Source organism: Stegodyphus dumicola, chromosome X1 (genome assembly GCF_044657685.1).
Source record: "Stegodyphus dumicola isolate Sdum_Otavi_A_Nest chromosome X1, ASM4465768v1".
Classification (NCBI taxonomy): domain Eukaryota; kingdom Metazoa; phylum Arthropoda; class Arachnida; order Araneae; family Eresidae; genus Stegodyphus; species Stegodyphus dumicola.
In genome coordinates this window covers 220980997-221008934 of record NC_140780.1, presented here as the reverse complement: position 1 = coordinate 221008934, position 27938 = coordinate 220980997, and the positions used below count along the sequence as shown (strand labels likewise).

The window sequence follows — 27938 nt, the reverse complement described above, 5'->3', positions numbered from 1 at the left end:
AAAAAAATATAATGGATAGCAGATGATTAACTTGACTGACATAAACTGTTGTGTTACACGTGTAGAGTCTGCATGGTGATACATTAGAGCTGCAGGTACTTGGCTTCATAGTAAATGCTGTCCAGGTTGTTCTGCTAGATTTTTACTTCCATTCTAGTTTTGAACAGCTTTATTCCATATTAGGATTCCATGCATCATAATACTGCACAGTGCTGGAGAGAATCACAGCTACTAGCCACGTCGATAATTAGGATGACACATACCCCGTATAGGCACATCAGGACAATAGAGTCTTTACCCATTTCTTGGCTTCTATAGTGGGATTATATAGCAGTGAATGATTCACCTCTTCTGCACTGTGCAGACTCGGGTGAATGCAAATTTCCCAATACTCTTCTTCGCAGCACTCAAAAGAGAATTAAAGAGGAAAAAAAATCGTTCATTGGTTCATTAAGTTCAAGACTTAATAGATTCATACATTTTCTATATGTGGCTCTGTCAAGATTCTTTGTTGAAATATTGGCAGGCATTTTCGCTGTAGACCAGGGCTTAATTTCTAAAATTAGAAGTGCCGGAGCCCTATGGAAGACTGTGAGGAAGGAAAGAAAAAGAAATAAGTAAAAGAGCTAAAATTTAAAATAATTAAATAATAAATTTAAATTAATATTAATTAATTAATTAAAATTAAGAATATTTAACTCTCTGACTACTCAATTTGTGGACCGAAATCACTTCAAAAATTGTGTTTTTGTTTTTCATATTTTAAATCTATATATATTGAAGAATTGAAAAATTCATTTTTTCTTTCTAGAAAATATTTTTTATATAGATTTTTATTATGAGAAACTAAGATGCCAGAAAAACCAGTTTTAGATGTTATCCCAAAAAAAAAAAAAAAAAAAAAAAAAAAAAAAAAAAAAAAAAATTTAAAAATAAATTTCAGTTGAATTACAGTTAATTTCTATTTATTGAATTATATAAAAAAGTAAAATGTATAAAATTTAAGAAAATATGAAGCGATGAGGAAAAAATACCTTAGAAATGCAATTTAGTATGATAGAGTTCAAAACAGGGTTCAAGGCAAAGTCCAACTTCACAGTTTTTGCACCAGATTCAATAAATCTAATTAACAATCAATCTAATTAATAATTCAATAATTTAATTAAATAATCAAGATAATTGCTGAACGTTTTCTAGCAGCCATTTCTGTAAGAAAAAAACGGCAAAAAGTGAAGTTTGAGCACTAATACCACGTGCCTTCAAATGCCGCAAGTTAGTGGACAACTAACGATATCTGTTGGCCAAAACGTAAACTAAACACCTAATACTTACATACAATTTATTTCGATGGTTAAACGGGGAAAAACGGGATGCGCTCCTCAATTAAGGAAGAAAAACATATGCCCGCGGAAATCACGAAATGATCAAATTTTGCTACATTTGAGTTGCCCATGGAAATCGCGGGATGATGAGCCAGAGAGTTAAACTAAATTACTACTAAATTAATTTGCTTAATTAGTTACTACCAAATTAATTTTGAATAGTTAATAGAAGAAAAAGTATCGGACCTTGTCTTATTTCGGGCATCGGCTGGAATTTCAGTTCCACTTAGATGCTAAGAAGCAGCTCAGCCGATCGCCGTCTGCGTTTAAGCCCTGATTATATGCATAATATACTATTTCAAGGGATGACAGGTACCGCTCTTTTCTTGCAGCACACTAAGGAAAAAAGATAAAATGATTAATGCTCCGCTAAGGAGAATAGTGAGAATTCTTGAAACAATATGAGGATATGGAAAGAAAGTTAACAGAAAAGTGTAGCTTTGAAAATAAAGAGAGAAGAGTTCAAGAATTTCAGATCGCGATGCCCTGCCTATATAATTCTAGCTGTCAAGCAGAAATTTTCCCTGAATAGCTTTCCTGGATAAATTTTCCTGAATACAGTGTGAGAACGAACATAAGATTTCTCTGTACAAATAATAACAGTGGTCCTCCTGTTTGGTTACATCATTCAGAAAGTCTATAGGAACTCTGCAGTAAGAAGTCACTATCCTGAAACATGCACGACCAGGATATCACTTTTAGTTCTTTGAGGAATACAAAATTGATTCGTTCTCATAAATTCATTGCATATCCTGGAGAATAAGCCTTTGACATATGATTGAGAAACTTTTCTTTCCTTAACAGTCTCAAACTCTGTGCAAGAGAAAGACAGGCCTGCATTCAGAAGTTAGAAATGATTTTTAAGACATGTTTACTATTAAAACAAAAATTATGTGCTAAAATTGTAGTTCCCTTACGTAAAATAAGTGCCGGAGCCTTTTTGTTTAGGGCTCTGGTGCGCTCCGGCAGAAATTATAATTTATCTCGAAAACTGAGAAGTACAGGAGACAGGATCCGGTGGGCTCCAGCACAATTTAAGCTCTAGAACGTCAGTTTCCTTTTTGTCATTTGAGGTTTAACATAGATTTAAGGTACTGTAGTACATATTGTTGCGTTTTCTTCTTCTGACACCAGTTGTTGCATTATTTTCTTCCTTCACGTTCGTACAGTGTTCGTGTGGATTTGGAGTGAATAATGACGACACTTGATGAAGTATGGAAACACTCTTTATTTACCAATATTGTCAGGACTGCTCTAAAACACATTTACAGTCGTCGATGAACTATTATAAACACAACACGATCAGCAACACAGCCTTCCAGTTATCAGGCTATCACGGTGGAGACAGCTTCCTGCAAAGCACCCAAATCTGCTTTCCGGAGTACAACTCCCGACTGCTTGGTCGTTCTCGGAACTCCACATACTCTCGAGACTCTCCACGCTACAACTTGTGATGCACTCGACGACACACGAGCACAGCTCCCGACTCTTCAGTTCAGTCATTCCCAGAGCTCAACAAGCTCTCTCGACAAGGCACTAGCCGTGATACACTATGAGACTCTTTCGGTGCACTCGATGTCCCTCTCGGCACTCGCTGCCCGGCTGTCAACTCTATCGCCTCCGCAGGGATTGACTCGCTAGGCGAGACACCAACTTGATACTAACTATCTCGCACTCTCGAGGCACACACACTCGCCCTCTCCACAAGGCACACTCTCTGACTGCGGACCAGCAGAGTTTATATAGCTTTCGGCTCGTGTTCGAGAACATTCTGGGCTAAACCGGTAAGAATTCGTTCCAGAAGGTTCTCCAACCGTCCATGGTATATCACTAGTTTTGTCACCAAATGGGGCAACCCCGCCTTCCCTTGCCATTTTATGGCAACTCTAAAACTGCTTTGCGGGAAAGCTATCTTACCTCGCCTTTTCATTTCGTAACACTGCCCCATCCTAAGGACTGCACGTCCCGGGCAGTACAACCCTTGGTCAGAAGCCAAATTCGATACAATCAAAACGTTTTAAAACATACAGATAACATAACTAAAGAAACAAACATTTACACTACATACAAACTTTACACAGAAACTAAATAAGAAAACTCATGCACAAGAATTATGGGTACCCCTAAGAATGAGAAGCAAATATTTACACTATGTACAAGTTATATGCAAAAATTAAACACATCACAATTTCAAATAATACAAATTAAATTTCTGAATGAATTTCAGTCTCTGTCTTTTCATTAAAATATACCTGGGTCAAATACTTTTTCACTGCAGTTCTCAGATGTATTTCTGTTTTGCATATCACAGTGTGGAGATTCAGTTCCTTCAGACTTTTCATCCACAGCAAAATCGAAAACAATTCGTACACCACTCTGTAGCTCATTCGCAGCCCTCGTATAGTTCACCTCGGTATCATTAGCAGATGGTACATGCTTATTTACCTCTATTTCCTGAAACCCAGTTGCGATGTTTGCACCAGGGTCATGAATAGAATCCGATCCTTTACAAACAGAAGTATCCGGGTTTAGAATCAAGTCCTTGTCTGCAAAACCTGCACTATGAGACACACACCATAGTTTGCAAAGTGTGCAAATTTTCTTGCACTGCTTAAGCTTTCCTGCACTGCTTAAGCTGTACTTCAGCATCTTCCATCTCTGCATCACATGCACTTTCAGATGGTTCAACACTTACTGCCTGGGACTTCGTAACTTCACTATCAGATTTGATGAACATAACAGTCGCATTTTCACTTTCTTCCACTTCAGGCACTTGTGAATCAGGCACTTAAAGCACTTGTGCAGCTTCTTTCCCATCTTGTATTCCTTCATGTTTTCGATCTCTCTCTTTAATCCTGTTAGGTATTTCATCGATCATTTCTGGATCTTTCTCAGGCAGTTCCCTAGCTACTGCTTGCATTTCTTCATGCTTGTATTCTCCAGATGCCACTACTGTTATTTTCACAACTTCTTTTATGGCTCCGGTTTCTTCTGCAAACTCCACTTTCAGCTGTTGATGTTGCTCTCGCACCTTTTCTCGGCCGACATTTATTTCTTCTCGTCGGCTTTTCTTCTCTGCCAGTCCAGCTTTCATCTCTTTCAGTCCGGCTTTGATCTCATCTGTCATCTCTTTATATCCAGCTTTTATCTCATCATATCCGGCTTCCATCTTTTCTTGGAATACAGTAAAGGCAGTCACGAGCTGTTTTACTAGTTCTTCCATTGCTCTTGTCACTGGCATTCACCCTCAAATCCCATTTCTGACACCAATTGTTGCGTTTTCTTTCTACTGACACCAGTTGTTGCATTATTTTCTTCCTTCACATTCGTACGGCGTTCGTGTGGATTTGGAGTGAATAACGATGACACTTGATGAAGTATCGAAACACACTTTATTTACCAATATTGTCAGGACTGCTCCGAAACACGTTTACAGTCGTCGATGAACTACTATAAACATGCTGACACGATCAGTGACACAGCCTTCCGGTTATCACGCTATCATGTTGGAGACAGCTTCCTGCAAAGCACCCGACTCTGCTTGGTCGTTCTCGGAACTCCACGTACTCTCGAGACTCTCCACGCTACAACTCGCGATGCACTTGACGACATGAGCACAGCTCCTGACTCTTCAGTTCAGTCGTTCCTGGAGCTCAACACGCTTTTTCGACGATGCACTAACTGCGAAACTCTTTCGGTGCACTCAACGGCCCTCTCGGCACTCGCTGCCCGTCGGTCAACTCGTTCGAGGGATTGACTCGTTAGATTAGATACCAACTCGATACTAACTATCTCGCACTCTCGAGGCATACACACTCGCCCTCTCCAAGAGGCGAATCAGGAGGGTTTATAAAGCTTTCGGCTCGAGTTCGGGAACATTCTGGGCTAAACCGGTAAGGATTCGTTCCAGAAGGTTCTCCAACCGTCCATGGTATATTGCCAATTTTGCCACCAAATGGGTGATTTCTAGCTAAATGTGGGAACTCTGCTTTCCCTTGCCATTTTATGGAAACTCTAAAACTGCTTTGCGGTGATGCTATCTTACAGTGTCTTTACATTTCTTAATATTTTGCTTGAATCCAGTGAAAATATTTTCGGTAACTGTTAACAGGGTTCGTAGTGGCCCTTACAAGTGCTTATAATTCCTTATATTTGAAAATAAATTACAGAAGCCTTTGTGGGAGCTTACTTTTTCTCTAAAGCACATATTTTTTGGTTTTTAGTGCTTATTTTTTGTTTTTAGTGTTTTTCCCCCTTCATCAAAGCCACAACTAAATAAACAACTTTTTCTTTCTTAACTGGAGCATCAGATTGTGAATCATACTTCCGGAAATAGCTTTCTCTGCATTAACGCAACCATTAACCTTTGATTCACGCAAGTAGAGACTGTACGTCATTCTTTTGGTCAAAGAGTTGTAAAAGGGGTAGAAAATTCTGGTATATTTCACATACTTTTCCTCCCACCCACAGACTATAGATGTTCGATATCCCACGTGGTCAGTTCATATTCGCATTTATGATGATCGTTATGCTTATATTATGAGCATATGTATGAATATTTATATTTATAGTAAATGCTGAAGTATATATGAACTTTAAAAAATTGGTGTGTTTTTACACAGATTGACTTTCTAAAAATAATCACAAGGCCATGTGTTCCTGGTGTTAAATTGAAATCAACTTGGCAAGTATAGGAGAGTCTGTCTTTTAAAGTGTTACATGGATCATAAGTAAACCGAAGTATATGGCGCAAAACAGCACAAAAGCATACGAGAAAATGAAAAGTATATTGGAGCATTTTTCCCCAAAAAGGTCATATTGCAGAAGAAGAACGCGATAACATTCATTTGGAATATTCTGATTTCATCGAAAATGTTGTCCAGCCATACCTTACAGAATTTAAGACCTATGATGTGAGAAAAATGAGATTAGATCCTTTTTTTCACACATTCATTAATGGAAAATACTTCAAGTTATGGGAAATATTTAAAATTATCTTTATTTTTTCCCATGGCCAAGCCTCTGTTGAAGACGATTTAGTATCGTAAAAATATAGAAACAGAAAATCGAGGGGAAAATTCGTACATTGCCCGGCACATAGTTTGTGATTATGTGAAACATGCTGGTGGGATACACAATGTATCAATTATGAAAGAGATGAGAGTGGCAGCTTCATCAGCTTTTTCACAGTATCAGTTATATTTGGAAGAGCAGGGGAAAAAAAAAAAAAAAAAAAAAGAGAAATTATTGAAAAGAAAAAAAGAAAAGCAGCAGAATCAACAGATGAATTCATTTCTTTTAAAAGAAAGAAAACTCTCTTAGAAAAAGAAGTGCTTGAAAATAAAGCAAATTAACTTGCTGAAAGTTACAAAAGACTTTGTGAAAAACAAACTCTCTTAAAAGATTTGGATTCAGACATTAATGAAAAGAAAAATCAAAAATGAAAGTAATATTACTAATTAAGCATAAATCATTAAATTAAAATTTAATTAATAAGCATAAATCTTTTCTTGTTTCTTTTTTATGTTGTAAAGTACTTTGTATGAATGTAATAAATACAGTTTATTATTATTTATTTTCCTTAAACTGATATTTCATCTTTAAATCTTGTAGTATAATTTAGTTTTGCATAGGGTTCTTTTCCCCTTCTCAGTGTAAACTAGTTCTGTAAATTGAACTGTTATTTGCAATTAAAAAATAATTGTAATTATTTCCCATGGTTGAGTAACGCTGATTCTCTCTTTAAATACTGAATTTCTCAAATTTTAAATTAGGGTTAAATCTCATTTTTATTTTATGGTTATGCAGTTGTGTATATATGTAATTAAACAGGTGCTTATTTTTTAAAATGTGCTTGAAAAGTGCTTATAGGTGCTTATTTTTTTAGCTAAAATGTGGCTATGAACCCTGGTTAAATTGATTAAGTTTTCTAACTACCAAATTAACATGTTTTTGCTGACAGATATTTCTTGGCAGCCTCGGCTTTCCATTTTTCAGAAATAAAGGTCTTGCTGATCCTGCTCCTGAATTTACACCCTGAATTACGTTTTCTTCAACATCTGCTCTCCCTCCATCTGGCACTACAGAATCCTTGTTGGGTTCTGAATTTTCTTCAGTAGGAACAAATTCCATGAATTCCTGTTCCTCAGCTGCTGAAGTTTCTGAGCTCTCTTCAGTTTCCAGCTATTCCAAAAATCTAACATCACAACCTTGTGTTACTTCAAAATTCTAAGTATTTATTAAATTTGGGGCTTTTGAATTCTTCACATTATCACTGTGAAGCATTTTCAGTTGCTTACCCATTTCCTTTTCAGCTTGAAATTTGTACTTTTGGGAAGGTTAAGGGCTTTAGACCTTTTTTATATGGTTGTATGCAGTAATTTTACATCATTTGTTGTTGATGAACATTGTGAAGTATTTTGCACCACCTAAAGATGTGATATTTGTGGAACCACAAATACCAGTGTGTACAAGTTCATGTATTTCACAGTGTATTGCATGTGCTTCTTTCAGGAGTGGTAATTTGTTTGCACTTTGTACAAATTTTACAAAATAGGGCTTCATTTTTATATTTTGGAACTTTAAGACCATACACCATCTTTTTAGAGTGCAGATAGTTTTAAATGGCCACATCTTTCATGCCACAGTTACTGTTTGGGATATTTAATTTATCCTATACAACATTTGAAACCTTGGCTATGTTCTGTTGATTTACAATATTGGCCATTTTTCTTTATAACTTGTAAAACTAGCATTCATTTACATGCATCACTAAATTAACTGAAATTAAATTCATTTTTCCGTTGTAAACGTATAATACATAATTAAGTATTATGTGCTGTGAAGTTGAAGTAGCACTTGCATAAATTTCGACTATCCTTTTCCCTTTTACTTCTAGAAATTCAGTATTTGGTAACTGAAGTTCACTTTCTATGTCAGTTATTGATGGGAATTTACTTCTGCCATCACACATGTGTGCAGATGTTCCTGAATCAAGGTACCAATTTTGTCTTCCTAATTTTCACATTGACTTGATGATGCTGAGAAAACAACTTTTTTCTAGAGCATTCTCAATTAGGATTTTTTTTTTTAAATTTTTTTATTCTGACCCTTTTGTGTCTTTTTCTCATGCAGTTAAAGTACCTAAAGGCTTTCACATTCTTAGACCTCATTTTTGAAGTGCCATGATATTTAATAACAAATGCATATTACACATGGCTGTTTCTTTGAGCTTTTCTTGAGCTTAACTTTTAGATTGTTTTAGTAAGTTAATTTTTACCGTATTTAACTTGCACAATCTATCACGAGATTCTATTGTGAAATTAAAACTTTCCAATTATTTGATTAAGCTACCTAATAGCAAAATAGGTAGGAGTTCTGGAATTTTAAGTTCTGTTTTTGCATCTACAGTTTCAAAGAAAAAAGTTAAATAATCCTGCATTTTTTCTAGATAAGTTGCTTTGTATTGCTTACTTTAGTTAGGGCCTTTAAGCTGATGAATCTCGTGCAGTTTCACCTATGCCTCATACTAAGTTTTGCTTTGTTTAATGTGCACAACATCAAATGATTTCACACTGAGAGCAATAATTGCTAAAGCTTTCTGATGTTTTACTACATATTTTCAGTTTTGGTTTGAATAGTTTAGGAAGTTTCTGTCATTAACTATCTCAGAGTTCTGATTGGATTAAAACCATTTTCACTTGAAATGCCATATTTCTAAGTTAGTGGTGTCCAGTTCCTCAGTTTGTTGAATAGTTTAGTTGAATATTTGGGTTTATATTTTCAATAATTACGTGCAATTTCAGTGAAGCCAAGGGAGAGGGAATAATTTTTCTTACCTTATTTTCAACGAAAAAATACAGATGCTTTACTTGCTGTTTAGATTTCCATCTCTGGTGGACTTCCTGAGTGCCTTGTTTGGTTTTTCGGTGGTGTTGAGTGTAATACCTTGTAGGAAACGTGGTTACCTAGCAAAGGAGAATACTTGATGTATGTGAAATGTAAGTTTTAATAAAATAAACAGCTTAATAAAATAAATAAATAATAATTTAATAAAATAATAATAATTTATTCCTTCAGCTTAATAAAATAAACAGGTCATGTCAGGCTATGATGTGTGGAAAAAAACATGATAAATAACAGTTGATTAACTTAACTGGTATGAACTGCTGCTGTCAAGTGAAGTTACATGCTTATTTACTCTGGCTATAACTTCGACTCTTTACAGTGTAACTATTGTGGTATTCAAACTAATATTCCCCAGTCACAAAACATTAAGCAAGAAAAAACAGTACTCAAGTAGACAGCCACTTATTTATTTCCTCTTAAAAACCACATTTATTTTAGGTAGACATCTCACAATACTTTTTTTCACGTATACATTAAAAAAATAATTAAACTAGAACAAGAAAGATGCTAATGTGAGGAAAGAAAGAAAACTATAACAACCATTATTAGGTGAACTGATTGTGATGGTTAACCTTCCCTTTTTTTTAACTTTGGAAAAATTGTTTAATTTCTGACAGCTGTGTAATGTCGTCAGTCTGCTTGGCAGTTTATTAGGTCAGCAAGTACTTGTCTCTGCAATAAATGCTATCCTCCCATTCTAGTCATTGACAGCTATATTCCATGCATCACATTGCCACACCACAGTGGAGAGAATCTCAGCTACTGGTGATGTTGATAACCAGCACAACACACACCCTGAATAGGTACATCAGAACAATACACTCTTCACTCATTTCTAGATTTTGACCATGTGATTGTATATTGTTTCAGCATTAAACTGAATGAATTTAAACATTTCAGCACTGCACAGATGCAAAGGTGAACGGAAATTTCCTAACAGTTAGAACTAGTATTAGTTTATATGGGGAAAAGACAACCTTGATCTCCCGACTTGAACTCGCTAGATTATTTTTGCTTGGGTTTCTCGAGAAACAGAGTTAATGAAACGGAAGCAGTATGTTGTACAGACCCACTCAGTCACACATTAGCTGCGAGTGCATGTGAAATGATAATATTAAAAAGGTTAAAGAACACCATATTTTATGGACACAAAAATGTGTAGTAACTGTGGTAAGACATTTCAAACAAATTTTACACTAAAGATATTGACTTCATGGAACTAGAGTTTTGCCTTGGAATTTCTGATTTTATGAATTTTTTAAAAAATTGTAATGATATTTGTTTTCATTAATATTAGCAGTTAAGAGTGTTTTTCAGTTTCATCGACGATTTATTTTTGATTTTTCTTATTCTGTACTTCGAAACCTAGAGAAGTATGAGACTGTTGTAATTGTTGATGTTTGTAATATTTGATCTTACAATAGGACAAGAAAGTTACTTTTTATCAGTTTCTAATTAAAAAACTATCTTGGCTTATTAGTTATTGTAATATCTGATCTTACAATAGGACAGGAGAGTTACTTTTCATCAGTTTCTAATTAAAAGCTGTCTTGGTCTATTGTTAGTTTTCATTAATACAAATAATTGTTTTGTCTTTAATATTTCTTTCTGTTCAAAAGGATATGTAGGTTAATTCTTTTATATTAAGAACTGTTTTGCCGTGGTCTGTTGCCATTTCCATTCTGTGCTAAAAAAAGTTGTATTCATGAAAGGTTTTCATAAGTCTGCATAATCAGTGCTTGTTACTTATTCTGTTAAAATCAGATTTTATTTTTAAGCTCATGTTATATTTTTAGTTGCATACAAATTTAAATATTGCTGTCTGCAATTTGTATACAGCCCCTGAATTTTCTAAATTAATGTGAAAATAAAATTTACTGAAACTTTAAAATCAATTATTATGGTCAGTTTTTATTATACATGAGTCACATTCTTTGTGTACTATTTTTAACATCACGGCGTGCAGTGAACTGGAAGTTGATCTATCGATCCTTATCTTCAGTGCAGATGTTTTTATTTTATTTGGCTTATAATTCCTTACTAAATGTAGTATTTCATCTCGATGTACTCCATCTTTGATATGATTTAAATCAAATTCCTCGTCATTATAAATATCATGAATACACATCAAATAGTTTTCTGGTTGCAATTTTCTATGCTTAATGTATGCTTTACGCATGCGCGCGTTGAAAGGAATGTTTAATAAAGTAAACAAGTAAATATTAAGGGTTTGTTTTTTTGTAAATTTTGAGACCCTTTAGATCATATATGCTCTTTATTTCATAAATTACGGTTTCGTATTTTTAATTTTACAATTTCTGCATGCCATCTTACCAGATTTAAACTGATGATTTATAATCCGGAAAAACCGATAATTCGGAATCGCCGAAGTCACGACGAGTCTGGATTGAAGACTTGACTGTATTTGTTATTAAATTTTCATTATAAAAATTGATAAATAATGTTGTAAATATTTGCTAAGGAGGGAGATTTAAACATTTTCGTTTATGTGAAAAGCAAATATGTGTTATATCTTGCCTCAAAATGTATCTCTAATTTCAGAAGATTGGATTGAGTTGTCTTCCAAATTAGAAATGTCCGGGCATTCTTTACATGCTGTGTCTCAAAATTTGGTTGATTTAATTTGGGATGATAGACCACCTCTTCCTTCAAATATCATTGAACCAATGTCATTAGTTTATACAGGTAAGTAATTAATATTTTATGTGTTTACATTATCTTGGTTAAAGCATGATTGATGTCTTCTGAATCTCCTTCATGTATCATTAATGTATGCTGCACATTGACTTTTGTTATTTAGATTGTTGGCACTTTCTTTCAAACTATATTTATAATTTGTTCATAAGTTCTGTTGATAATACAGCTACTGCAAATGAAAAAGAAATGGAACATTGCAGTTTCTCTCGGGAAAATTTGAATCCATTGAAGATGCATCATTTGATAAGGGCAGAGATTAGTGATCATTTACTTGCTCTTTAAATTTTGGAAAACAATGTACACACACCAAAAATGAGCTGGAAAGTATTTTTCTACATTTCTATGTTATAGATAATTGCACAATGTCTGAATCAGCATATTCAGTAAAAGGCAGTGAATATTACTCCTAAAAGTGATGAAAATTGAATGGATTAAAAGTAGTTCTGTTTGATACTGTATTTTTACAGTGAATTATTTTGAATCTATAGAAGTTGTAGAAACATTTCAAAACACATTTTAGTGTATCAGAAAACATATTAATGAGCATTTTACTGAAGCATTAATTTGGATTATCTTTTAAAATACCTGTATATTCTTAAATTATGGTATTTTATTACAAACATAGATTTATAGAATGCAACATTCATTATAACATTTGGGACTGTTCTAAAGTCCTTTGTACACTGCGGGGATCTTACATTCTACTGGGCCAATCGACGAATTTTAAATTGTGTTTTTCATGTCTCGAAAGCCCGGCTTAGGATATATATTAGATATATATATAGCATTATTCTTAGATAGGTATTTTGACACAAAATCGGACTTTTTCGGAAATAACATACCAATTTTTTTTCATATTTTGATTCTACGACTCAAATTATGTCAGACTGCCAAGTTTTGTAAAAATCGCACAAAAGTATTTTTTTTAAAATTAGCTCTTCAATGTTGATTGAATTTGGTATATATTTATTATCTCTTTTTTTACTAAACGTATTTTATTCTTCTTTTCACATTTTGAAATTTAGGTTCATTTCAAATAAAATTCACTCATTTTTTATGATTTATTTTTAAAATTTGTATTTTTAAATAATTTTTATAAATCTTTCAAAAAAATTTGAATTATAACCTATAAAATTTTTACCATCATCTTAAAGTAGGTGTATTTATAAGCATACTTGCAAAAAATTAGTTTTTTATTCAAAATTTTCTAAGATATACAAAAATTATGCATTGGTGTGTTTTGAAATTTGGCATCTTCTTTTTGAGTGATAATGATGCCAAATGTGGTTAATGGATTTTTGTTACAACAGGGAATTGCCACTGCTGTTTTTAACCTTAAATATCAAAAACGTTTTGCAGAGAGTTACTTATACGAAAATTTTTCCTTCAATGATGCGTAATAAATATCTATTAATGCTATATGAAAAGCTTTTTTTTTTAAAAAATTATAGATGATATTATTCAAATTTTTAACTTTTTTAAAATTTCTTTCTTCCTTGTTTTAAAAGATATTTGTAAGAGTAAAATTTTTACATTTGCCATGTTATCTTCTGCTACTTTAATTTAAATTGAATTGTCTGAAACTAAGAAAGTTATTTTGATGTTTATTTTCACAATGTTTTTAAGCAAACAGGGCGTTGACAGTTTGGTTCATATCCCAACTTTAAAAAATATATTTAAATATAAATTTTTAGTCCAGAGAAGCAGTTTGCCCAGAAAGACTGTTAATTTTGTTTTGGCATTTTGTGGCAATTCACTATAAGTTTCACTTTTCAAATTGTTGCCACCAAATATTTTCACTCTGTATTATATTTAAAGAAATTAAATAACGAAGAATCTGCATGAATGTATGTATGTTTCTCACACTGTGATAAAACAATGGTACCTAGAGCCATCAAAATTTGAATAACATAATCTTCCATAGAATACGGAATGTGGAAGCCCTAATTTGAATTTGAAATTTGTTTTATTATCGATTTCATATTTTATAACACTCCAACGAATTTTCGATTAACAAACTAAACCATTTCAAAGGGAACAATGGCAACACTGTGCAGGAAAAGAAGCATTTTTATCTCCAGAGCGCGAGAATTTGTATGAGAAGTTCTAAAGATATGCTGGTTTAAAAATTATTTTTGTATATTCCTGTTGAACTGAATTTTATGGTTTGAGTACATAGAACGTGATATTTAATAAATAAAGAATATAAGAATCGGGTTATTTCTTTCTCATTGAACAAAATCTTTTAATTCAAATATTTATCCTTTGGACTTTGTTTTAAGCTTTATTTATAGTTAAAATGTCTAGAAAATGAAATGTTGTCTTTACCTGAAACGCATTTGATGGAACTGATATTTTAAAAAAATTGACAAGAATGCAAAATTTTTGGAAGTGTAACAATAAGAAAACTTAATTTTCTTGTGTCAGCACTGAAAACAAGTGTAGAAGGAAATTAGAGGGTAAAGCAAAAATTTGACGAGGAATCTACTTCAAGGAAGTTGGGTGTTCAAACTCTTGGACGTGTACGCTAGCAAATAGCAGCAATTGAGTTTGTGCTAACGCAAAAGACAAAAACTATATCATTGCAGATTAAAGTGAACAGCAACTGGTTTTCGACTATATGGTATAAATGTATTGTTTTTGGACTTTATGGTATTGTGTAAATTTAAATAACGTCATAGAGCATTATATCGTATCATTAACAGAGAATCCCATACCCCATGCAGTCGAATTATTTGAAGATTCAAGAATTTATCCAGTGACGTATATGGATATTATCTAAAGACGTTTTCCCTCTTTATCAAACTAGTCTCTCCTTTTATCTTATGCCTTCAAAATAACTAGCCTCTAAAGACTGATAAAGGCTCTGACCAAATACTGATAAAATGTATTGAATTGAATTATTAAGTTACGGTAAAGCGGGGCTATCTGCCTAAAAGGAGGGATGCCTTCGTGAAGAACTTCCTAAGGAAAACCAACTCATATACATGTTACACATGAGAAAAACCACGAAACCAGCCCGTTTATCGGGATTGGAACCCCAGAGCGGACTACCAGTGTTCAGCGACTTGACTGCTTGACGGTTTGTGGCCCCTTATGAAATGGAAGGCAATAACTATTTAAAATGAATATCAGAAATACAAAGATGTTTCAAAAAGTTTGAAGCTTTTTAACATACTTGCAGAAAGCCTGAAGAAAAAGAGCAAGGCATTAAGAAGAAAAAAAGAAATTTTTGCTTAAAATTTAGTATTTTTTTAAACTTAAAATTTTTTAATTTTATGATATTTGATTTTTGCAATTTCAAAAATAATATATTTGACTAAAACATGAATAACATTTTAAGAAACTAAATGTAGGATGATAAAATTGTGTAAAGTAATGGGCACAATGATAAAATTTTTTAAAGCAATGTATGCAGTCATAAGTTAAAGTGTTGGTTCTATGTCTCTCTTATTTATATGTCTTTTATGAACGGAACATTGAAAGGTGTGTTAACTGTGCTTTACTGTATTTTCTCTTTTAATAAATGCAGTTTTCAAATGCATCGTAGCCTGGGTCACAAAGTATTCTGAAAGAAACACAATTCAAATAAATAAAATCAAATTCTGGAAAAGTTATATTAATAAATATATTTAAAATGCGCAGTCTGAATGAATAAATAGAAAATTTTAAAACAATTATCTGAAGAGACGGTGAAACGCAAATAATTAAAATAAAAGTCTAAGAATTTAAAAAGTACCTAAAATAATAACTATGACTGGAAAGAAATAAATCTATAAAGAAAACTATTTGAATAAAAAAGAAATAATAAACGATGCACTTTTTATTTAAACTATGCAGTTCAAATGAGTAAAAAGAAATTTTTAAAACAATTATTTGAAAGAAACCATGCAACTTAAACAATTGGAATGAAATTCGAAAAAGAAAAATTATTTAAAATTGTAACATTTAGAATTAAAAATATAATATAAAGAAAATTATTTGAAAGAAGGAACGATGTAACTTTTTTTTCTTCTCATGCGCAATGTAAAAAGATAAAGCAAGAAAAGGTTGCCATATATTAAGAAGTTCACCAAGTGAACTATTGTTGGCGCAAACTGAAAAAAGTACGAAGATAAGTTTTTGAATTTCTCCGTAAATTTCATACCACATTTTACAAAATTTAATATTTAGGCATAATTTGAGTCTTAGAATCAAAATATGTAAAAAAAAAAACTGGTACGTTATTTTAGAAACAATTGAATTTTGTGTCAAAATACCTGCTATATATAAATCTAATATGTATTCTGAAACAGTGTCTTGTACCACAAGTTGAATTGGGTGATAGAAAGGCATTCAGATGACAGTGGATATTTCCAAGATCTCGGATGTCTTTAAAGAACTGCATAGCAGCCCAACTGGACACCACTTCGTACTTCACCAAGTAGCCTGGTGCGTATCCTATTCCTAATCAAGAAGCTGTTTCGGTAACATAAGTAATGATGCAGCATTAAATTTCCAGGCTCAGAGTGCCTCCTCTGTTATAATCGAGGAAATTCTATCTTGACCGTAATGAAAGAACTCTTCAAGTTACTTTGCATCGACAAAACCTAATCAACACCTTTGCGTTCCCAGTCAGACAACATGGTGGAGAGGTTTAATTGAACTTCCTTGATAATCTCTCGTGGTATCCGGAAACCAGACTGTATCCAGAAGCCAGACCAGATGGTATCCGGACTGGGACCAGAAGCTGCCACTGTTCTTTTTGGCCTATCATAGTGCTGTTCATGAGACTACCTGCTATTCCCCATCCCAGATGCTCTTCAATTGTCTTCATCTGCCTTGTGATCTCTTATGAAGACCTGATGCAACAGGACATTAATTGAATGAAGGTGACGAGGTGTGGTTATGGAATTTATGTCAGTGGAAAGAACTCTTGCCTAAAATCTAGTCTCCATGGGTCCTTGCAAGGTCCTAAACAGGCTGAACATCATCATAATTCTGATCTGTAGGTCATCAAATTGTAAGCCTAGAGTAGTTCAATGACAGGCTACCCCTTTACTGTGGGGCCATAGTACATAATCTTCATGGTGTATATACCACAAGTTGGAATAATATACAGTACAAAGTCCGGACCTCAAACCACCAACAAAGTTTTTCTTGTATTTTTTATGCATGCACATTTGATTCTTCCTCCGTGCATAATAAAACACCTGTAGAGTCCAGATTATATTTTTACTTCGACATTTAATAAAATACCGTGTTATTGAAGAAACAATGATTTTAGCATAAATTTGTACAATCAGTAATTTGGCTCCATTGCTGCGTATCTGCTTGGCACACATCTCAAACTGAAACATTCCACATAGATACATCATTGACCTGATGCCAACCTGGCGAATCATTATTTATTATACTTTCCTTTCACCGCTGCATGTTTATCAAAACATGACAACATGAGTAATGACTCGTGTAGCGATGCCTAAACAATTTTTTTATGTTGGTAATTGAAAAAAAAAGAGTAAAAGTAGAGTAAAGGAGTATGGTAACCTTTTATGTTGACATTACTCTAGGTAATGATTACAGATTTAAGATAAATATGCTAAAAATGTTGACGAGGAAAAACTTAGCAAAAATTTCTTTCCTATGCTAAAAATAGATTTTGTTGATGATATAGACCCAAAGTTTACATTTAGGGCTATTTGAATTAAGGATAACTGGTTTGTTATTCACATAAACCCAGAACCAGCATCAGGGCTCGTATGACCGCACCGAGTCGCAGAATTTAGGACCCACAGAGACTGCATCAGGCCGTAAGATACCTAGCACCAGCCCTCAATAAGGCTTAAGTATATGGTCGGAATTTACTTATTCAGAACTGTGATAAGCCTTAAGCACGTGCAAGAAATTGACATAAGTATAATAAATAACTGAACTAATACAATTCAGGCTTAATTGTCTCCATGCGCTATAGAGGCAAGTTAAAATTTAACGGAACAACTTGTCGTTAGTCGTCAAGCTCGTGATGCATAGCCAAATACGTATAGTGAAGTATAGCTAAATTTGATGATAATAGCCGCTAATTTTAAATGTTTTTGGATATCGCAAAACAGAAGTGAAATTTTCCAATTAACGGATTTTGTAAAGAAATCTGGAGAAGCGATAGTAAATGAAGAGGATATAAAAGAAGTTTTTCATTGTGATGACAATGTTTCTCAATAATCAATCAATTAATGAATGGCAAAATCTGTAGTGTGGTTCAGAATCCAGAAAATACCACTTCCGATAGTGAAGAAAGTGACAGAGAGGTTATTGAAAACGAAAAAATTTCGATTGACTAGTTAGTGGATATTCTCGACACAGCAATTAACAAGACTTGAACAGTGGAACTTTGTAACTGAAGAAGAAATTATGTCTGTTTATAGAATTCAAGAGAAAGTATTAGCACAAAAAAATGAAGCAACTTAAGCAATTTACATTGAAAGGAATCTTTAATAAGGTAAACAAATAAATATTAAGCTTTTTTTGTAATTTTTTTTACCCTTTAGATCACAAATACTTCATTATTTCATAAATCACGATTTCGTATTTTTAATTTTATAATTTCTACTTGCCCTCTTACTAGATTTAAACATGATCTAATACCCGGGAAAATCCCAAATCCGGAATCGCCGAAGTCCCGACGAGTCCGGTTTTCGGACTTTGTACTGTATATAGTATTATTGTAAGACCATGGTGATATTTTTATAGAAATTGTAAATTTTTGCATTTATTGATTGATTTAGTCAGAGTTTGCCAACTTTTGATTTAGGCGGGAGACACCTAGTTTCCGACTATACACTTGCAAACTCAATTTGCGTCATATTTCTCCCAACTTTCTCTTATTTAAGAATTTCTCACCATTTTTATGTAACTTTGCAAATAACATTATTTGCTCCCCAAAAAGTGGTTCTTTGTGTCTGAAAGTGCTTGTTTTTTTCCTCTAGATCCATATAAATTAAAACCGAAGTGGTTTCATAAGTGAGATATGGCACGTGTTAGCTTTGTGTGTGAAAATCTGAAACACCTGTCTAAAAACATTGTGTTTCAGTTCTCCAATGAGGATTGAGCACTGAAAAGTCTGAAAGTGCTTGTTATTTTCCCTCTAGATAGCTATAAAAGAAAGTCGTTTCGTTAGCGAGATATGGCACTTATCTGTTTTGTGTGTAAGAGTCCGAAATTTCTTTTCGTTTTACAGTTTCACTACACATTAAAAATTTTACACCGAGCAAAAATCATGGATAGACCTCTCCTTCTAACTACATATTTTCCATAGACATTTGTAATTATAATCAGTCATTTTCTTTGTAAAATATAAAAGTACTAAAAATGAATAAAAAGCTCTTGATGAATGTACCATTAACTTCTAGTGTACAAAGTAATCTTAATTTTATGCTGGTGCCGTGCAGATTATAAGGAATTTATCTGAAATTAATCGTATTAAAAAATTGAAGACTGTCATTTTTGATTCTGCAGTTTGTGTGAATAAAAATTAAATTATTGATGAACATTGCAGCTTTGGCATCCATTCTGGTGGGGAGTTTCTGTTCCACGTGCAGTGTTTCAACATGAGAAGAAGAATTTTTGATAACAGCATTTCTTATTTTAATTATTGTCACTCTGTGTTCATCACTCCCATACCTTTGTAATTAATAGTCTGGGAAATCTTATAGCTAGGAAAGAACAGAAACCAGAAGGATTTTTCACATTTTTTAAGCATCTTGCCTTTTGAGGCTTTCTAGTCACCAAAATTCTGCAATGCTGAATACCATTCATATTGGCACGCTCAACTATGATCAGCAATATGACAGTTTTCAGCCAATTTATTTTCGGTCATTAAATTTTAGCATTCAATTTGATAGCAGCTTGTAAAATTGAACAGTTTCATTGCTGTTGAAAATATCTTTCTGTACACTAGTGAGAGACATAATTTCAAATATTTTCTCCAACATTCTGATTCTGCAACAGATTTTTCCTCAAGAAATATTGTTCTACCTTTTAAACCTACAAAATCAGGCATTTGAAACATTTAAAGGCAGGCCCTCCAAAGTGTGTGACAAATCCATTGACCTCCATCAGAAGCATTTACTAAAATATTGGCAGATTGCATCTTTTTTCAGTGTTGAACCATTTTAGCAGCTCTTCAACACTATCTTATGCCTGACCTTTTTTCAACCTTTTCCTTGTATACAATTTTTTCCCAATAAATAAAAATTATTGAATTTCAATTTTTTTGCAAGGCACCATATGTAAATTGGGACACCAGACACCACCACCAGACATTGATTTGATTTAATCCACTCAGAAATTTTTGACCAATACTTATTTTATTTTCAGTACAGAACAATATACATGTACAGCTTGGCATATGGATGAATTTTTTATGTTAAATATTTCCCGAGTACAGAATGAAGATAATTAGGGAAAAGAATATGTAGAGTTGTGCTCTTGTAGAGAAGTGAAAAGTTCTTTCATCGCACTTCTATTAAATCCATTTTCCAGTTACATAGCATTTATTTTGCTCAAGATGTGTATAGTTGCAAAGCAAAAGTCCATAAGAAAGAAAATATGCAAACTCCTATTCAGAGGACAATTTGGATGTTATTTGGGCAGCATTTTAGAAATTGAAACAAAAGAAAACAATAAAGGAAAAAGAATCTCGTTCTATAAAAGAGGAATCACCTGCATATTTCCAAGTATATAGAAATCTATTCACCGCTTCATTTTCCTTCAATAGTGAAAATTCGAAAATTAACATCATAACTTCAGCTTTCAATAGAGTTCTGTCTAATAGCTCAATTAAAGAATTTAATTGGAATCAGAAAAACCCATCACATCATTTGGTTCATTGGGCATGAGTACTGTATGGCGTCTTAAGATAATATGATTAGTTGTATGCTCTTGTTTATCAAGAACTATCTGTTAAACCTGCCTCACATAACTATTATTAAAAACACAGGAAATCAAAGATCAAAGAATAGTAACATAAAAGTTTTTTTCAGTGAACCTAACATGAATGCAATTCTGGTAATTCATTTGATTGAACATGTTTAATCAAATTTTAGCTAAAACTTCCAGAAATTATGAAGAAAAATTAAAAAAAAAAAAAAAAAAAAAATAGTTTCAGTGCAAGCTATATATGAAGTTTCTTATATCTGATTTTCATGCATTTGGAAATTTTCTATAATTATATAAAGTATAATTTAATGTATAAAAACGTGGTCTGGACAAAAAGTTTGAACATTATATCCAGTATTTCATAATAATCAAGGTTAGATTTAATGCAGTTTAACCTCACATGAAAACTAAATCAAGCAGAACAGGTTCATACCTTAATTCCATCTGTATGAAATTTAACAGTCGGAATGATGAATTCGAGTAGGTAATGATTATTTAACACTTACTAGATTAAGATATATGTGAAATTAAATCCTACAACAGGAGGTGGCTGTTGTGACACTGAAATTAGATAACATGTATCATTCCACATGACCCATACAGCACACTTAGTTACTATGACGTTGCAGTGACCTCTCAATGTTCAATTTTCTTCGCATTTCATTTATGACCACGGTACAACATCACAGAAATGTGGCATTGTGATGTAGATGTGAATGTTGTACGGATGTCGCTTGCACGTCGCAGCAAACATTTAATGCAACAAGAAATTTGCAGTCTTCCCCATGCTGACCTTTCTTGACCTTGCTCAAGTAATTCTTTTGTGCTGACCTCCCTCCCCCGATTCATTGCTATGTGTTTCAGTAAAACTTCCTAAATAAATGATTCTTTTACGCTTGCAATTTTAGTTATTCCTTTTTTATTAAAAATATTAACACTTGGCATGCGGTTATACTTTGCCACGAACTTACGCATGCAGCAGACATTTTTTTCGTGAATTGTGCGGAAGTATGGTTATTCAGGAAAATCGCAGTAAATAAAAAACTACTTTGTTTTATGAACGAAACTTTTTTTAATTTTACACTTAAATATGTACTGTATGATTATTTGACAAAAAAAAAAGAATGATATTTTTACGAAATCGCAAAACTAAATGATTTTAAAAATTTTACAATGTATTCAAAAATATTTTTATAAATAAATAGATAAATAAATAGAACTGATAACATGTTAATAGTTCTTTACAGTATGGTACCGTTCAAAGCATTTTCCTCTATGAAGAGGAACACGACAGAAGCTACACATGAAACACGTTTAACTTCGCACTTTTTTGACTGCGCACACGCGACATTGTGGTGGTTATAAAAAGAACTCGGATATTTAATACAATTTAGAAATTTTGGAAAAATATGAGCTGTCTTTAAATATTAAATTCTAAAGAATAAAAGCAAAATTATGTAGCTTCTGGACAGCTTATACTCAAAAGTATTAGTAATTTAATACGGTTAGAAAATGACCATAGATCACTTTTGCATCATATATATTATAATACGTTCTGCATTTTCTGTACACTCTAGTTTATATGTAATAAACATAAATCGATTACAGTTATATAACCTTAATAGGGTGAGATACAACCTCAGTAAGATAAGGAAATTTTAAATAATTATATTGGATATTTTCAATTATTTAAAAATTTTGAATATTACGGTAGTAGTTTTATACCTTGAAAAGTATAATACCTTGCTGGATCGTTAAAACATTGTTGTAGTTACCTGTTCTCTAAAATAGGAGTTCATCACTCTAATCATGTAGAAAGTAATCTAGTGTTACGTGACATCCATTTACATCTTTAGTGACATTATATTTATGGCACTTTATTATGCTGCATTCATGTCACTCTATGGCTTTATATTAAGTCGACATGAGTTGTTACATGAATGTTGCACTATGACTTCACAACAGTATTACAGTGTAACTTCACAACAAAGTCACAGCGTGACTTCACATCAAAGTCCCAATCTGACTTCACATCAACGCCGCAATGTGACGTCGCAAAAAGCGGGCTTAAACCATTCCTACAATGTTACTGCGACATGTTTGCAATGTTGCAGCGGCATTCTGTGCTGTTCGGGGATGCTTTTCCATTGTTCTAGAGTCAAACATGTGACATACATATATATAGGCCTCGTTGTTCTTACCTCTGTAATCATGACTATTCATTAGTGTGTTCTGTAGCCGTCTGTTCTTGCAGTTTCTCTGGTTGGTTCAAAACTGACTCATGTCTCCATATCAATACTGCTTCACTCACTGATACACATGGTATCTGGAACTTGCCAGCAGTCTTATGAATGAAAGGACCAGATTAGTGGCAGCAATAATCACGTTGATTTCAGTCTCACTCAGTTCTCTTGTATGTCTATTTTGTAGTTGTGCCTATTATATATTTCTAATGAATACTCATGGCCTTTTGTAGGATCTTGGTATGCCCTAGTAGGTAGTTATGCCCTAGTAGTTAGTTTGATCATGGTATGCATCTTTTGTCAAATAAGTTGTAGATATTTTATATTTATTTTTTTCCTAACGTAAATTGATTTCATTGCAGGAAGGTCATGGCAGGAGAAAGTTGTTGATGTGCGGCTTATTATGAAACAAAGAGGAGCAACTGCTTTAATAGTTACTGCTCTTGATGAAGTAGCATGTATGTTTTTGTTAATTTACTAATAATAATTCTATTGTTGAATATTATTCTAAACATAAATTTTGTTTAGTTAGCATCACATTCATAGATTTTTATTCCTTTAATGAATAATATATAACAAAATTCTAAAAATTTTCGATAAATATTTATAAAACTAGCTGTACCTTGTGTTTTTGAGAAAATACTGGCAGTGCATATGTTGTACATATCATTGATTAACCGTAAGTGCTGCTAAAACTAGCAACAATAATTTACCATTAGCGTTTAATGAAATTGATTCTTCAGTTGCTTCATATTTGCTTTTCCAAGAATAGATGGTATTAGGAGCCTTCCTTGCATATGGTCAGAGTTTTGGATGGTTCTTCTGTACCCTCCAGAGTTCTGGATTTTGTGGTTAAATCTTCTGTACTCACATCTAAATATAGGGCGTTTACAATTAAAAAACCATATTTCAAAGCTGCCTACAAGTGAAATCATTGATCAGAAAATTGTCAGATGTTGTAGGAGACTTAATGAAGGGATGAGAATTTCTTTCAGCAAAAGAAAAAATAGCTACAAATAGCATCACCAAAGAACATAATGCTAAGAAATTATACATTTAGGCACACTTTTACAATGGTTTAACGATTTTACACAATTTTTTTTTGTCACAAAGAAACATGTTCCACATGATGGCCATCATTTTCACAAGATGCATGTTCCACAATTGACTGGAGTGTGTGCTGGGAAATGTTCAGTATGTAGCCTGAATTACTGGCTTTAAGATCAGATAAAGCTCTTGGATTGTCACAATTTACCAGATGTTTCAAATGTCCCCAAATCCAAAAAACGCATGGACTGAAACATGGAGGTAGGAAAGGGAGGAGGGGACATTCCGCGCTAGAAGTGAAGCACTGCTTTGAAGCTTGGGTCACCAGACGAGGTGTTCTTTGTTTACATTCAGAAGCTCGCTTGACAAGATTCTGATAGTATTTCGATACACGACAGTTCCATAGAAATCGAAAAAGGGACACTCTCGCATGAAAGAAACATTCATAGTGTGATGGATAATAGCAATTTGTAGTTTACTGACATTTACGCAAAAATAACATCTTGGTTATTTTTCGATAACTAACAACAGCGATTTTGATTATGAATTTGTTTTATAAAATTCTAAGCTGTTGCACTACAAAAATATAGATTTTAAGAAAATTGCTAAAAGAGATCTGCCAAAATTTATTTTCTAGAAGATTTGAAAAGTTTGAAACTTGATGGCTAAATGTAAATATAAAATTATGCATGTTAAAATATTTGTAATTAGGCACATAGGCAGATTAAGTTTTTATTAAATAGAGTAACGCATGCAAGGGCTATCTGCCTAAAGAGAGAGATGCCATCGTGGAGGAATTTTGAAGAAAAACTGACCTTTGAGATGGTTTTTAAATAATACTTATAATTTTCATTCAAATTATATTCATATATATTTTTTATGTAAAACTTTCGGGTGTATGCTAAATTAGTGTAAATTACTTTACACGAAAAATATAGTGAATGCACAGAAATTAAAGATTTGCACATGCCGGAAATGATAAATAGGAAATATGTATATTTATGCATGTGCTTGCAAAAAGCATGTATCTGCCTTTGACAAAATACTTAAATATTCATTAAATTATTTATAAATGTATTTGAAATGAAGAATTTATTCACTTATAAACAACTGTGAAAGTACTGTGAAGAAATCTAATGATTAAATGTATCTAATTTATAATGATTATAAATGTTATCTAAATATATAATAACCTTAATATTGAATTGTAAACATAAATTGAAATCCTGTTGACAAATACGTTATAAAACTATTTAAGCAAGAATTGTTCGTATTGGAAAGCAATCTGTTAAAAGGTATTGTAAAGCAAATGCTATGAGATGCGCACTTAAGAACGTAATAAAGAGTTTTGGAATATGTATTGTTGAAATGAAGGGTAAAAAAAAATCTGATAAGTATAATTAAAAGAATTATTCCCTTTACATTTTATAATAACTCAGTTACAAGTTTTAAATAATACTTGAAAAAAAAAAAAAACTTATTTTATTCCCTTCATAAATGTTCAGAGAAAGTCAAATACTATTTAATACCTATTTAATTATTAGGAATTAGCGAAATACTTATTTAAAGTATTTTGCTAATTCCTAATAATTCTCTAATTTAAAATGAACCGAATAGAGCATTAATTATAAATTGACTTACATTTTTCGATTTAAAAGAAGCCAAAAAATCATGTCATATTTAAGAAAGTATTTTAGGAAGAAGCTCTATAAATAGAAAAGAAATAATGCATAATTTTAATATTAATAATACAATAAACTTTGATCTTAATTTTTGTACCTTAACCGAATAAAATCGAATTACCTTAATTTTTTTTTCTAATGTAATTAACGAAAACTTGTGAAAATATTTCATTCAAATTAAACCATTCTGAGAAAACTGTCCTGTGAAAAGTATAGCATTTAATTCCGTTCAGAATGAAATGTTGTTTAAAAATATGTTGTTTTCACATACTTAGGACTCTGAAGTGTTGTAGAAAAAGAAAATATATACATTTATATGTATATTTGCAACGTAATTACAAAATATTTACACCCGAACACGTCAAATCCCATAGAACTCAATGGTAAATGACCCAATGTTTTGGTCACCACGTAGGGATTGCCGGTGCTTCAGAGCAGGGTACAGAGAAACTTGTTTAGGGCGACTCCATCTTATTTCCTACCTCCATGGACTGAAATCTGGGGATCAGGGAGCACACATATTACGAAAGTGCTGGCTAATGACACATTCTTCTAGAAAATGATATTTAAGGACATTCTTGACACCACGTGCAATATGTGGAAAGCTCTAATTTGCATAAAGATGAATAAATGATGCAGGAAATCCTAATCATACTGTCACTTTGATGAATGCAGTGGAACCTCTAAGACAGAGTGCAGATTTTTTGATGCCCATGTTTGATAGTTGTGGTTATTCACTGTCCAAATGTGCTTTCTATCTGGAGGATATTCCAAGATCATTCTGAATCGACCTTAAAATGAGCAAGAAACTGAAGTGAGAACTGGAGTCGAGCGTCAGAGTCATGCAAAAGCAACCACTGCACTGAATGAAAGTTTGTTAGGGTAATATCAGAGGATATTCTGCAAAATCTTATGGACAGTTGAACATGGTCTATCCAGCACATCTGCTATATGCTGAATACTGGTGCTAGCCTGAAAGGTCCTCTATGACTTGAAGCGCAACCTCCTGTACTGCTTCTGCAGAAAGAAGTTTTCTTCCTCTTCCAGAACAAACAGAAAATGATCCTGTTTCTTCAAATATTGTTATCATTTCCTAAAGGTTTTTAACATTCATTGGACCTCTTAGAATCCCCTTCAAAGTCCAAAATTTCCATAAAGCAACTACTGTGTGGTTACTGTTTTGGTGGAACAATTCTGCTAAGAAATCGCAATCTCGTAAACTTATCGTCATTGGGAACAATATGCACATTGAAAACAAAGTGTCTATGAATGCTTCTAGGTTTTATAACAGCTGCTGCATGATGCCGACGAAAATTTTCCTTTTTTACTACAAGTTTCCAAAGTAAAATGCCCTCTGGTGACGTTATTTGTAACTATTTTTTTTTCCTGGGGGAAATTCTCATCCCTTCATTGAGTTCACTGTAAAATTTCACAATTTTCTGATCACTGGTTTTGCTCATAGGCAGTTTTGAAGTAAGGTTCTTTATACACATCCTGAACACTATTTTTCAACTATTTTTCTACTTGCATTTCAAGGGTATATATACACTTTGACCTTCAGATATATGGAGTGCATGTTTACCTACTTTATGCCAGTTTCTGTTGCTAATTTATGCACCTTTTTAGGCTAACATTTGGCATGTCCAATTCTTGAAATTTTTTTTGTTTTTTTGTTTTGTTTGTGGAATGTTTCCTCCCCCCCCCCTCATGTTTATGTAAAACTGTTGTTTTTTCATGTAAGAATGTATATAAGTTTATTCAAAAGACTTAAATTCTTTGTTTTTTTAAAAAACAATTTGAGGAACTGAAGTCAAATATTGTGTGTGTGTGTGTGTAAAAAATTCTAACCTTTAGAGAGTATGAATGTCACTGTCACCATCTTGAATCTTCCTGGAAGTTTTCAAATAGGAAAATGTGCATGTCGTACATGGATTTAGGTTAGATTTTTTTTTTTTTAACAAAGGAAATGTAGTTAACTCTTTATACCTTCCCCCAGCAAACTTATTAATTCAATGGAAATCAACTGTTATTTTTTCGTTCAT

The 27938-nt window shown here is 32.9% G+C and overlaps 1 protein-coding gene across 5 annotated transcripts in view; it reads left to right on the top strand.

The window, feature by feature from the left end:
- Window positions 1–27938, top strand: part of LOC118184315 (xaa-Pro aminopeptidase 1-like) — a 203265-nt gene that overhangs the window by 97893 nt on the left and 77434 nt on the right. For all 5 annotated transcript variants that reach the window (XR_015038763.1, XM_085808549.1, XM_085808552.1 and 2 more), the window contains 2 exons: window positions 11853–11996; window positions 23530–23625. Coding sequence is in view for 4 of the 5 variants with exons in the window: in XM_085808549.1 (XP_085664675.1) it covers window positions 11853–11996; window positions 23530–23625 (240 nt within the window). In the remaining variant the exon portion in view is untranslated. The remainder of the gene's footprint in view (window positions 1–11852; window positions 11997–23529; window positions 23626–27938) is intronic.